Source organism: Austrofundulus limnaeus, unplaced genomic scaffold (assembly GCF_001266775.1).
Source record: "Austrofundulus limnaeus strain Quisiro unplaced genomic scaffold, Austrofundulus_limnaeus-1.0 Scaffold20, whole genome shotgun sequence".
In the NCBI taxonomy this organism is placed as follows: domain Eukaryota; kingdom Metazoa; phylum Chordata; class Actinopteri; order Cyprinodontiformes; family Rivulidae; genus Austrofundulus; species Austrofundulus limnaeus.
Window position 1 is genome coordinate 2,514,129 of NW_013952422.1, and position 13,707 is coordinate 2,527,835.

The 13,707-nt window shown below is 40.5% G+C and overlaps 3 protein-coding genes across 3 annotated transcripts in view; 2 read left to right on the forward strand and 1 right to left on the reverse strand.

Annotated features, from left to right (window-relative positions):
• Positions 1-9,135, forward strand: part of plgrkt (plasminogen receptor, C-terminal lysine transmembrane protein) — a 15,470-nt gene extending 6,335 nt beyond the window's left edge. The window contains exons 3-5 of the mRNA XM_014003855.1: positions 6,478-6,608; positions 7,495-7,604; positions 8,305-9,135. Coding sequence (XP_013859309.1) covers positions 6,478-6,608; positions 7,495-7,604; positions 8,305-8,432 — 369 coding nt within the window. The 3' untranslated portion in view covers positions 8,433-9,135. The remainder of the gene's footprint in view (positions 1-6,477; positions 6,609-7,494; positions 7,605-8,304) is intronic.
• Positions 9,136-9,213: 78 nt separating this feature from the next.
• On the forward strand, positions 9,214-10,735 carry rln1 (relaxin 1). The gene is made up of 2 exons (XM_014003854.1): positions 9,214-9,734; positions 9,998-10,735. Exons 1-2 carry the CDS (start codon positions 9,545-9,547, stop codon positions 10,318-10,320), a joined length of 513 nt encoding a protein of 170 aa, XP_013859308.1. The 5' UTR covers positions 9,214-9,544; the 3' UTR covers positions 10,321-10,735.
• A 484-nt stretch (positions 10,736-11,219) lies between these two features.
• Positions 11,220-13,707, reverse strand: part of LOC106514545 (tyrosine-protein kinase JAK2) — a 37,449-nt gene continuing 34,961 nt past the window's right edge. The window contains exons 22-24 of the mRNA XM_014003852.1: positions 13,152-13,266; positions 12,855-12,968; positions 11,220-12,742 (exon numbers count right to left, since the gene is read on the reverse strand). Coding sequence (XP_013859306.1) covers positions 12,635-12,742; positions 12,855-12,968; positions 13,152-13,266 — 337 coding nt within the window. The 3' untranslated portion in view covers positions 11,220-12,634. The remainder of the gene's footprint in view (positions 12,743-12,854; positions 12,969-13,151; positions 13,267-13,707) is intronic.

Below are 13,707 nucleotides of genomic sequence, written 5' to 3' on the forward strand. Positions count from 1 at the left end.
GGTGTACCTAATAAAGTGGCCGGTGAGTGTATTTGTGTACAAGCTGTTTAGATTGTCAAAAAGCCTGTGTTTTTAGGGTAATTAACAAAGTTCGTGTACTCAGACCAGTAATATTGGGGGTCACAAGTTTTTGCCATGAATATTTTGTGGGTCAGAAGATAAAAAGTTTGGGAACCACTGATCTAGACCTCCACTTTACACCTGTAAGAAACAATGAGCTGAATATTCAGTCAAGCACAGTTCTGATATTTTTTATAATTTCAGTTATTAAGCATATTTCAAAGATTAACTTACATGGTGTTAAACTTAGTTGAACAGAAAAAGAAAACTAAAACATCTTTTTGGTTGCTGTTTTGGGGTTCTTCCCATTTTTTGGACTTTGCCTTTCACAGAGGTAAAGGTGATGATATTTTTGCTCGAGTCTGTGGGTGCATGTTTGTTGGTCTGTAACAAAATATCTCATGAAGCAGTGGATGAATTTCAGTAAAACTCTTAAAGTAATCACTGGCTGTACACCTACAACCAATTATCTTCTGTAGTCAATCCTAATTCAAAAAGGCCACCACAGCTAATCAACATTAGCCAATACAAACGTAGCTATAATTCTGCCAGTTTTACAGGTATTGAGCTAAAATTTGATATGGCTGTAGCTGAGAGTCGTTTTTAATTTGTGCTTTTATTGTGACATTTTGCGAGAGTTTAAGGTTTAATCAAAACAACTGCAACTACATAATTTTYCTACATAATAGGACCTTAGTTTAAACTCTTTCATAAAAAGCTATGGGCAATATGTGTTTCTTCAGGAAATGTTTAGTTTTTGTATTATTTTTGCTCAGTAGGACTGAGAACATTTTTCTTCTCCTGGGCTGGAGGAGCTCTGTAATGAAAGTTTTGAGCTGTACTGTACTGTGAATTCATAAACACTCAGACCTCTCCCTGCTGCTATCTAACTCCAAAACATTTTGCCTCACATTTCCTGTTTTGTGCTTTTTGACTGATATTGTTTGACACAGCTATTGATCCCACCATCCACATTCAGCCCAATAGCCCATGAAGGGGGAAGAAAATAATTAAATTCAACTTAAGGGTTGATTGCGCTTTGTTAGAGTGAGTGGCTTTTACCATAATTTTACCTCTCAGCCACATGCCGACCTCATGATTACCATCCAGYCCTCCTGAGCTGTTCTCACATTTGCCACCAACTCCAAGCTTTTCTGTCAGGTAGCTCTACTTTACTTTGTTACCATGGGAGAAGCAAGTCTTTACCCTCTAAGAGTTTTATTAAAATCAATGCAGTGCTCCTCTGTTAAATCGTCACCCTATCATGGTGGAGGAGTTTGTGTGCCTGAATGATCCTAGGAACTATACTGTCCAGGGCAATACAAACTGCCCTAGATAGGGTCTCCCAAGGCAGACTGGTCCTAGTTTACAGGCCAGACAAAGAGCGGTTCAAAACAGTCATATGGACATGAAAAACAAAGGAACTCAGTGTCCCTTGCCCGGACGTGGGTTACTGGAACCTTACCCTGGAGCCAGGTCTGGGGAGGGGCTTGTCTGCAAGCACCGGTGGCCAGGTCTCTACCCATGGGGTCTGGYCAGGCTCAGCCTGACCAAGTAACATGGTCAGGCTGTGGGCCAACCACCTGCAGGAGGTGAGTTGGATGCATGAAGTCATGGGCAGTAGCCAAAGGCAGATGCCTTGGTGTTTTGACCCTAGCCTGCCAAATCTGGCTTGTGGTACTTTGAACGTTACCTCTCTGGTGGGGAAGAAACCTGAGCTTGTGTGAGGTTGAGAGGTACAGACTAGATATAGGGCTCACCTCAGCAAGCAAGCAAAGTTTTATTTATATAGTGCCTTTCACAGAAATAAATTCACAAGGTGCTGTACATTCAGGGAAGGGGGGAGGGGGCGGTTAAGAAAGGGGGAACAGGTGGAGCCGGTCATGCAGCACACATAGCTGCGCTACCTTAACACCGAAAAACTGAAAAACCACACAAGGGAAGATAAGGGGRAAAAAAAACAAAAACATCATATTATATCAACACTGTGACACACTATGGTGTTTATGAAATAAACCTCTGCATAGGGCAGATTTATTAGCCAGAGGAGTGAGTGAGTTTAGGGGGCCCCGAAGAATCCAGTCCCCTAAACCAGTGCAGCCATAGTTCAGAATATTGATGGTAACTGTTCATTCTGTGTGGCCCTCAGCCTGCTCCGGAAACCAGATAAGACAGGTGTGAGAGGAGGGGGGGAGGTGTGGGGTAGAGCCTTGTCCACGTAATGCCATGTAGGGGAGAGCCGAATCTGTAATCAGTTGTTTTGGGAACAGAAGAGTCAAATAACAATTTTCCGTCTGCTTTAGTGTTCTGCTGGTACATCTCAAGGTGCCAAATCCAATCAGACAAAATAGTGTGGACAATTCCGCTGAGCCGATCCATCAGCTTCTCCAAGATCAATTCCATCTGGCCAGCAAGTCCAGGGACTACAGCCGGCCCGCGACCCTCAATAGAACTGCTTGTAGACCGAGTCCAGCTCGCTCAAGGCAAATGTCCGAGTGCTGATAGTATACGGCCATCCATCAAATTGGTCAGTCAGCCAGGAGATGAAATGCCACCGATGCTGTTTTGTAGAACACCAGGAGACCACCAAGCCAATCTGTAGAATCCAGTGATCAGAGTCCAGACATAAATCCAGAACAGAGAAGAACAGAGGTCCCACCTTTGACCTGTCCTCCCATGGAAGAAGAAAAACCTTTGTTCCAAAAATTTTATTAAGAGACCAGCTAACCAAATCCATAAAAATAAAAATATCCATAATTTCTGGTTTCGGATGAAAAATGTAGAGAAGGCTCCAAGCAGCAAAGCAGGGAAGAAAAGGAAGGGCAAGAGAGAAGGAAAAAGCGTCTTACTCCTCCGAGAGCAGAAAAAAAACCAGTATGGACTCTGGAACTGATCTCTTCAAGAGGGACTGGACCTGATTCTACTCTGGAGTTGCCCATAGTGAGAGGCGCACAGCTGGTGTGGATCTACTTGTGGCCCCTTGACTTGGTACCTGAAGTTTTCTCCAGTGGATGAGAGGGTAGCTTAGCTTCCCTGCACCTTTGGGTAGGGATATGAACTCTGACTGTTGTTGTGCCAAAGCGTCAAACAGCATTTCAGAGTATCCCACCATGCTTGGCTGACACCAAGCTGTCAACTGATCACCACCTGGTAGTGAGTTTGATCAGATTGCGGGGGAAGACGCCAGACACACCTGGTAGACCCAAACGTGTAGTGAGGGTTTACTGGGAACACCTGGAAGAAGAACCTGTCAGAAATATCTTAAACTTACACCTCCAAGAGAACTTTAACCACATCCCAGCTGAGGGAGGGGACATTGAGTTTAAGTGGGCAATGATCCACGCCTCAATTGTCAAGCCTTGAGCTGTGGCTGCTAGGCTGTCAGTTCTCATGGTGGCCATCCTCGGACTCGGGGGGTGGATTTGTGAGATGTTTTCCAAGTGCTAGACAAAGTAACAGAAACATTATCACCTTTGGCAGCAATTGATAAATTGGTTGTATGATACAGAGTATTATACAACCCCATATCCAATCACACTACAATTAAGTTGAGGTTGTGTAAAACGTAAAAAGCATAAATAAAAAACATTACATGAGCAAAAACAGAATACAATGATTTGCAAATCCTGTTCAACCTATTTGTACACTACAAAGACAAGATATTTAGTGTTCTAATAGATAAACTTCCTTGTTTTTTTTTTAAAAATATTTGCTCATTTTGATTTTGATACCTGCAACACGTTCCAAAAAAAGCTGAGATAGGTTAATGTTAAGTGTTTTTTGAGCATTCCTCAACTTTCCCAGTCTTTTATTGACCCTGTCTCAGCTTTTTTGGAACATGTTGCAGGCATCAAATATGAAATGAGTGAATATTTGTTGCAAATCCAATAAAGTTTATCCATTTGCACATTAAATATCTTATCTTTGTGGTGTACTCAATAGGTTGAAAAGTATTTGCAAATCATTGTATTCTGTTTTTATTTATGTTTTACACAACATCTCAACTTCATTRGAATTGGGGTTGTACTTGGCTCGTGACATTAATTACTCCAGTCAAATGACCTTCTGTCAYACTGAGGGAGGATTAAGTCATCACTCAAGCCTCCGACAAGTTAAAGACATTTCAAACTGGGAGTTGGCCAATATGTTGCCCACTCCTTCATAAAATATTGTTAAATTGCCTCTGACTCATTCAAACAGAGGTCGTTTCTTTGTTCACTGTTCAGAGGTTTCATTTCATCTCATGAACAAATTAGATGTTTTTTTTCCTTTAACTAGCTTGAAACTTTTTAGGAAAAGTTAGGCATACAAAAAAAGCATTCATCACCACAATTAAACATATCAAAGTGCCAAATTGGTGACGCAAAAACACTTGTCAGTTTGATTTGTTGAATTAAAACGCAGCTCCTCTCAGATGGTATAATTTATGTCATTAGCTCAGCTGAACGGGACTTTTTTCTTTAACCTTTGTATCGTCACAAAGTTGGAGTCACTTTCCTCTTTGGTGGAAACAAAAGCTCGTCTTTGACACATTTGCTGTTTGAGAATAAAAGGCTGTTTTTGGAGAATGTCAGCTTCAGGATGCAGGATGTGCGTGTTTGTGTGGACGTAGAGGTTGGTCTGTGCGTCAGGTGAGAAACAGCAGACAAAAGGCTTCATCAGCTGGAACGTCAGGTTCCTGAACCAGGACCTCTGGTCCCTGTGACCCTCGCTTTTGTCTGTGGCTCAATCAGTCGCTCTCTGCTTTCTATGGTTTCATTTATTAATGTCATAAATATTTAACAAATATACAAACTTATCCTTTGCTTTCGTTTTCACCTTCGCAGATATGATTGTTTTGCCAAATTCAATTCACTTTATTTATAAGCATCAGTTTACAACAAAAGTTCTGCCTACTTTACAAAAAAAACACAAGTTTAAACCATAAATGCAGTTGCAAACAGTCAATGATAACATGCATTTGGAGTTAGGTCCATATCTACAGTATTTGGACACTGACAAAGTTTTTTTTAACTGTTTATTGAAACATATTCAAGTTATAATTACATAATGGACATTGTAAGTCCCAACTTTCAGCTTTCATTTGAGGGTATCCACAATAAAATTGTATGGAGGGTTTAGGAGTTCAGCTTCTTAACATGTGCCAAGGGGACCAAAAGTAATTGGACAGTTGACTCAAAGAGTATTTCATGGGCAGGTGTGGGCAATCCCTTCATTATGTCATTCTCAGTTAAGCAGATAAAAGACCTGGAGTTGATTTGAGGTGTGGTGTTTGCATTTGGAAGGTTTTACTGTGAAGTAAACATGTGGTCAAAGGAGCTCTCCATGAAGGTGAAACAAGCCATCCTTAAGCTGCAAAAACAGAAAAAAACTCATCCGAGAAATTGCTGCAATATTAGGAGTGGCAAAATCTACAGTTTGGTACATCCTGAAAAAAAAAGAAAGCACTGGTGAACTCATCAATGCAAAAAGACCTGGACGACCACAGAAGATAATAACAGATGTGAGTGATGATAGCAGAATACTTGCCATGGTGAAGAGAAACTCCTTCACAACAGCCAAYCAAGCGAACAACACTCTCCAGGAGGTAGGTGTATCAATATCCAAATCTACCAAAAAGAGAAGACTGCATAAATACAGAGGGTTCACTGCACGGTGCAAGCCACTCATAAGCATCAAGAATAAAAAGGCTAGACTGGACCTTGCTAAAAAAAAACTCTAAAAAAGCAGCACCTTTCTGGAAGAACATTCTTTGGACAGATGAAACCAAGATCAGCCTCTACCAGAATGATGGAAAGAGAAAAGGCGTGGTACAGCTCATGATCCAAAGCATAGCACATCATCTGTAAAACACAGCAAAGCAGTGTGATGGCTTGGGCATGCATGGCTGCCAGTGGCACTGGGTCACTAGTGTTTATTGATGATGTGACACMGGACAGAAGCAGCYGAATGAATTCTGAGGTATTCAGAGACATACTGTGTGCTCAGATCCAGCCAAATGCAGCCAAACTGATTGGTCATCGTTTCATGCTACAGATGGATAATGACCCAAAACATAAAGCCAAAACAACCCAACAGTTTATTAAAGCATTTGACCAAGTCAGTCACCTGATCTAAACCTACTTGAGCATTTCACTTGTTAAAGAYTAAACTTCAGACAGAAAGGCCCACAAACAAACAGCCCCTGCAGTAAAGGCCTGGCCGAGCTTTAAAGAGGAGGAAACGGCATCTGATGATGTCCACGAGTTCAAGACTTCAAGCAGTCTTTGTCAACAAAGGGCTTTCAACCAAGTATAWGAAATAAACATTTTATGTACATTTATTTCATTTGTCCAATTACTTTTGAGCCTCTGAAATGAAGGGATTGTGTTTTAAAATGCTTTATTCTAGTATATCTGTGTGTGTCTGTCTGCGTAGCTGGAGCGTCAAATCCTCATGCAGAACCAGATGAGAGARAGGCAGACGGCGATGCAGATCGCTTGGTCCAGAGAGTCTCTCAAATACTTYGGCTCTTTCTTTGCCATGGCCACACTGGGACTAACAGCAGGGTGAGATCTGTTTTCAGCTCACATCCAGGAATAACGCAGCCGTAAAGTGTGATTCTTCACAGCTGCAGATTCAAAGTAATCACACCTGGTCATCCAGTGGCCTTTACCTCTGCTGTCTGATGTTCTTTAAATGYTACACAGCTTTGGCTACATTCACACTGCAGGTAAAAGTGGCCTAAATATGACTATTTTAGCTGATATGTGACCCATTTTTAATTTTCTATGAAAGYCTGAACGTGACAAATCAGATTTTTTTCTTGTTCAACTTAGGTCACTTACCAACATCATGCTATTATCATATCAATACGAGCGTGATATCACGGTAACTTGAGTTTGTTTCTACTTTCAGTACGTCACTCCTTTTCCAGAAATGCAATTCTGTGCTGTAGACAGAATTGGAAAGATCAAATGTTAAGACTTGATGAAACAATCATGCCAGAAAATAATTGCACAACTTCGGAATGAATACACATCCGTAAATACTACGTAAACACAGCATGCAGTGAATGACATCACGTCATCTTCTGTGCATGCGGGTCACTTCAGGGCTGTAGAGTGGAGTGTAATAGAAGTCGTATTTAAATTTTAATGTGAACGATCAAGCAAAAAAAAAAAAAAAATCACAGGAAAAAAATTGTAATTGAACATTAAGACCTGCGGTGTGAACTTAGCCTTTAATGCCTAGCTAATGATAGGTGGCGCTAAAATCAAACAGGTTTTTCCTCTGATTTGCTTCACATCCTGTCAATGTTTTTCAGTCTCTAATCCCAGAAATGATCAAGTTCCTCATGCCAGCATTTTAATCTAATAAAATTGTGTGCTTTGACATTTTTAACCAATAAATAGAAATATATTAAATATTTTTTTTTATTTTTATTTTTTTCAGAGCCATTAAAAGGAAGAAACCAGGCCTGCTGGCTCCCATTATTCCTCTTGGTTTTATATTGGCCTACCAGATGGACAGCGCCTACGGAACACTGTTTTATCGTATGAAAGGTGAGGAAACTGTCACACATTTACAGCAAATAAAGAAAAAAAAATGTTTTTAATAAATTGTGATCCAACTCATTCAGTCATTTCAGTCAATAATGTTATTTATTTCCAGAAAAAAAGCAAAAGGATGCAAATGAACATAATAAAAGTAATGCATAATTTAAATTACACCAAGACCATAAATCCTCTTTAGTGATTGATGTAAGACAGCATCAGTGAAAGGATAGGTCAGGGTCCTCAGAGACGCCTGTAGCTGTAGGTTTTTGTTCAATAAAACAAGTTTTAAAGTAAAGGCTTTGGTTATACATTTAGATAGTTGAGGAAACAGTACAGACCTGTGAGGTCAGTGGGTCTGAGCTGAACAAAATTTAATCCACTTGCTGAAAATTTATTTTATTAGTTTTCACACAATGCGGCTACTGTTTACAGAAAAAAAAAGCTCCTCAGGTAACATTTGCTCATTCTCTCAGCAGGTTTTCTGTTAAAATAATCATCATGCTCTATTGTGCTGTTTGGAAAAGTACAAAAACTAAACAGTTTGACATCACGGCTACAGTTTATTTCCTGCCATAAGTGCTGAATGTTAGAAGCCAGTGATTAACAATAAATAGCTGTTTTCTTCACAGACRTATAGGGAGGAAATGACTGCTTACGCACACGCCAATTTGCCTCACATTGTGTTTGTGTTCTGTTGCRCCCGTAGAGGAGGCCGAGAACATCATGGCATCTGAGCAGGACCGCCTGGACCTACCTCACGGGGCCCCGACCTTTGACAGCATCGAGAAGGCTCGGCGCGCTAAAAGCGGCCTCGTCTCCTTCCTGGAGAAGTGACGCATCGGTTGTGACACCAGTCAAAATCTGGGCCCGTCCGCTCGGTGCGTTCACCTGTGCAGCTTTAGCTTTAAGGTAGGGAACAGCTGTCAGATACRATCAGACGATTTTACTCTCAAGCTACAGAAACAAGAGTGAAATAAGCAGCTGTTCCAGTCAAAACATTGGTGTCATTCTTTTTTTTTAATTATTAGAACAGGATCTTTATGGCAGATTGGCTGATGTAAAATGTTTAAGATATATTAAGTATTGATAGTTACATTTCTGTGGTACATTATGAACTGATCCATTGTGAGATCCATCAGATTCTGTTGATTACTTGCTGATAAAAGCTGCCTAGAAACTAGAAAGTGTCATTAGTATGTTTTTAAACATTTTCCTAATTTATTGCTGTTATAGCTTCGTCCATTCTCAGAATAAGATGATTGTTAGTCTAAACTCCAGCATGAAAAGCATCRGGCRATATGCATTCCTATCAGAAAAGTTTTTAATTCTCCTACCTTTAGCTCAGTTTACTGGATCAGCTGATCTTTGWGTTTCTGTTCCGTTATTTTCTTTAATTAAATATTTAGAACATCATACCAAAGCTTGTAACGTTCTTTTAGTAATAAGAACTGATTGTAATTTTTCTTTCATCCACTTTTTTTTTAAATTGACTTTTGTGTTCAAGTTGTAAAGCCAATAAAAAAAAATGTTTCAGTAACTTGATTTGTCAAGATGCCAGTTAAATTCAAGAAGTTTTGTTTGGAAAATCCTCATCAATCTTTTTCTTCTTCCTGCTGAGATGCCTTGAGTGCGACGTGCTCACACTTAATATTATTACTACAACAAAAACATAACTCCAAGTACGTCACTGCTGCCGGCCTAAATGACGCGTGTGTGGTTGTTTCACGTAAAGGAGAGAGGGAGGGGGGCTCGGACCCACAGGTCCAGGAGTGAACTATATAAGGTTCTGGCCACAAGAGACGAGCAGAACAACACGGGGGAGACGCAGCTGAAGCGCTCGTTGCTGCTCTGCCTGAAGTCTGCTGTCGCTCGGGAGCAGGTCTGAGGTGGAGCCCACCTGTGAAGCCCAAAGCAGCCGTTTGAGCCTGAGTGAGAGAAGAAAGAAAATGCTGTGGAGGGTGGCTCTGGCCGTGGTGTGCGTCGGAGGCGTGTGCAGCAGCGTGAGAGCTGATGTGATGAGCAGGATGATGGTGCCCAGGGACTACGGGGTGAAACTGTGCGGCAGAGAGTTCATCAGAGCTGTCATCTTCACCTGCGGCGGCTCGAGGTGGAAACGATCCACSGAGGGCGACGCAGGTGAGTTAACGCTCATGAAGTTTTTACGTGTGTTAAATATATCTCAGGGAGCGTAAACAAATTAGAAAGAGAGGAGAATAGATGGTTTGTTTTTGTATTATTAGAAGTTTACTTTGAACAGTTTGTAAAAAATTAAAACTGTTTCTGCATCAGTCAGCTTCATTTTTTTACATTAAAGCTCTTATTCATTTAAATCTGTAGCCAGCTTTGTTTGTGTTTACTTAAAAAAAACACATTTAAGAGCACTTTGTTTGTCTCTGCAGACCCGTTCCAGTGGACCTCCCTCAGTGATCTCCCAGCGGAAGACGACCGGCAGAGCTGGCAGCTCGACGCAGAGCGCTCTCCTCTCCCCGTCCCCTCCTCCTCCCTGTCAGACCTCCTGACCCTTTACAGAACCTCCGGCGACAGGCAGCGGTCCCCTTCGAGGGTCTCGGACACACCGGGCGGGTCGGTGGTTCTAGGAGAGCAGGAGGACGCCGCCGACTGGTTCGTGTCGAGCAGGAAGAAGAGGAACTTTTCTCTGGGCGTGGCGGGGATGTGCTGCAGCCAGGGCTGCACCAAGAACGATATCGGTCGCTTGTGTTGAGGCAGGCGGGAGGGGAAGGGAAGGGGAGGGGAGGGGGGTTGATGGTGCCACATGTAGATTTAGGCAGTGTACAGTGCTGAGGAGGAAAATGCACCACGTCAGTCCAGATTCGAGATTTTCTCTCGTGGTTTTTTTTTTTCTTATTTGATAATTTATTAAACAGTTATGTTCTGTATGTAACGTCTGTCATCTCTCCTGTGTCTTGGAATAAATTTAAAAACACTGTTAATATGAAATGTTGAGCAGTGTCATGTTCTCTAACTGCTTCTGTATTTTTGCACATTAGGGGGGGGTATATTTTCCAGGCACATAGTTCGATTCTGTACCATAATCAAGTAACTATTTTACCATCAGTTGTTATGAAAATGCTGTTTACTCATAAATAAATTTGACTTTGCATCATCATCTATCTAAACCTTGAAATTGGCCACTGTCTCTTTTAGAACCTCCTACTGTTTCAGACACTCCCACTTCAGCACATCTTCACAACAATGCTCTGTGTGGAGGGAGCTCAGCTGCAGACTGATCTCCAGGGAGGAGCTTTGTACCAAGAGTTTAAGCAGCACCACAGGAGATTTAAGAATTTCTCAAACATGCATGAATGAGTCAGAGCAACACTCTGGGTATGTTTTTGATGAGAGAATGACATAACGTGATATAAAGCTCAAAAATTAGATTTTGTACATTACCCACCCCCAGCTGCTGGAAACTCAACCATTATTGTTTTGTCACCCTGATCATTTCCTCTCAACGCCTCCCGGAGGACAACACGGCAGAGATGATTTTATTTAACCCTGAAAACACAAACACCTGACCTTTAAATAAAACATTATCCTGTTTTACAGTTTAAGCATTTCTTAAAGCCTGCTGAAAGGCTAAAACACAGACCAAACCAGGGATATTATAAAACACTTCAATTGCTTTCAGAACATACTTTTTACATCTGTTCAATATTTACATTTATCTACAGAAACATTTCTATCATTGGTATATTTAAACGCAAAATCCATTCAAAATGTGGGAAACAGTCCACCTGTAAAAATGTATGAATATAAAATACATTTTAAAACAAATTCATCAAACCAATACTGGTATAGTAACAAAAATAAACAGTATTTTGTTTTTAGTCAAGTAAATATGGATCTGAACTAACAATCGTTTCTTACCCTTTTTGTTATTACATCGATGCTTCACTGTTACAACCTGTTTATTAAATACTGGCTGGTGTTTTTTTACTTGAAATTATTAAAAAATTGCTTTTCCTGACAAACCCAGGGTAGGAATGGAAGAGCATATTTGATATTTACAAAAAAAAAACAAATTCAGCGTAATCTGATCACAAATACAATACACGTAGTCTTAAATATCCTAAAAATACTGGAATGAAAATAAAAATGTGATGTGATCACTCATACTGTTAGTGATCAATAACGTAATGCACAAATATACATTCAAAACATCTTTCACAGACATGAACACAAATCACGTTTTTAAATAAACTGCTACAAAATAAAAGCACTTCCTTTACATTTTTCCCTCATGATAATTCTTTCAGGCAGACGGTTTATCCTCGTAACAATTCCAACTTCATGCTGAAATAATAAACTATAAAYGTGTAAATGACAAAAACATTGTCGATTTTGTTACAGTGAGACTTCATGATGACGCAGCATTGTAAGAAAAGCTTTTAAAGAATGAGCGTTTATGCTTGTTTATCTTAGGTTCTGTTTTATATGAAAGAATGTAAACGTGTAGAAGAAAATCTTCATTTCATATGAAAGAGTTGCAGAAAAACACTTTCAGAAAGGCAGTTTTTTTTCTTTTGTTGCAACAGTAAAAAATCGACCCGAAAACCACTAAAACAGATCCATACGATGGGTCTGCTTCTAACAGAAACATTTTGTTTCTTTGTCTTTAAAAAGTCAAAGATGATTGGGAGGTTTGTCAGCAGGGAGGAAGCCTGCTCAGTTTCAGTCTGAAGCTGCGCCTTCAGCTAAAAGGCAGCGACATTTCTTCATTTCAAGGTAAGTCACATAATAAAACTACCTCTGTTTATTAATGATGACTAAACTGTTCTTCCTTAAGAGTAAACRGTAACTGCTGCACAGTGCTTGCTCCAGTCCAACAAAACGTAACAAAAACTAGATGTAATCGCCACAAAGACTTTTTTTTGTTCGTTTTTTTGTGTTGGCTGTAGCGTTCCCTCTTCATTCAGATCATTTGCTGCAGCAAAGCACGCTATTTCTTTGCTCAGCGACGTCCGACTCGCGTACGTCGACACCGACGGGTCAAAGGTTCGGGAATCGGTGGCAACTCATCCATCCTTGCTGCCTCGTACAGCCTCCACCCGCTGGACTAAAGTCTTAAACGTAGGCCGCGACTTCGGGTCAAAGCTCCAGCAGTCCAGCATGAGCTTGTAAATCTGAGGAAGCGAATCAAAGCAGTCACAATGACGTATGACATGCTTAAAAAGAGAACAGAAAAATAAAGCGGAGTTTCAGATTCTGTGGTTTGGAAAAAAAAAAGTTACCGACCTCGTTTGGACAGCTGTCAGGAGCAGGCAGCCTGAATCCATTTTTCAACAGAGAAAAAAAATGAACCAGGATCATGTGGCCGTGCTTCTCATTCCCCATATTCTCCATGAAAATCTACAACACAGAGGTTTCTGGTTTTAGTAAAAACAAAATAAAATAAAAGATTGAATGACAACAAAACTAACGATGACATTCAATAAAATCTGTTCACTGGTTTGTGAGATATTTTGACATAAACAGCAAAAACATCAAGATCTGGCCGTAAGACAAGTCAGCTAGAATGAACTGTTGCTGTACCACTGGTGGGGCGCAGTTTTTATCGCTGTAGGTGAAAAGCTCGTAGAGGACAACGCCAAAACTCCAAACATCTGACGCCACGGAGAACTTGTTGTTCAGAGACTCCGGAGCAAACCTTGACAAAGGGAGAAATTATCGATGAAGAGTTTTGGTAAACATTACAAATCTAGATCAAACCTTTAAAGAAGTGCTTAAAGTGCCTGTGACATCAAATTTTTGTAATAAATGTGAATGCGTTTTTGTAAAAAGAGCATTAATAACATATTGCAAAACAAATTTCACACCGCTGAGATGAAGAGTTGTTGAGATATTTGCATGTGAAGAAACAGGAAGTGATGTCAAAGGGGAATGTCTGCATGTAAACAGAGCGATGCTACAATAATTAGAGAAGAATCAGATGTTTCTTTAGATTATTTTGAGCCACTATCAGAGTTGAAGAGTTTAAATAAGATTGTTTCAATAAACAAAGACTAGAGTATTGTTGGTATGTGTGTTGTGAGTATGGTATTGGGGTATTGGGGTTTTGGATCTCTGGGGGGGTTCCTGGGGGCGGGGC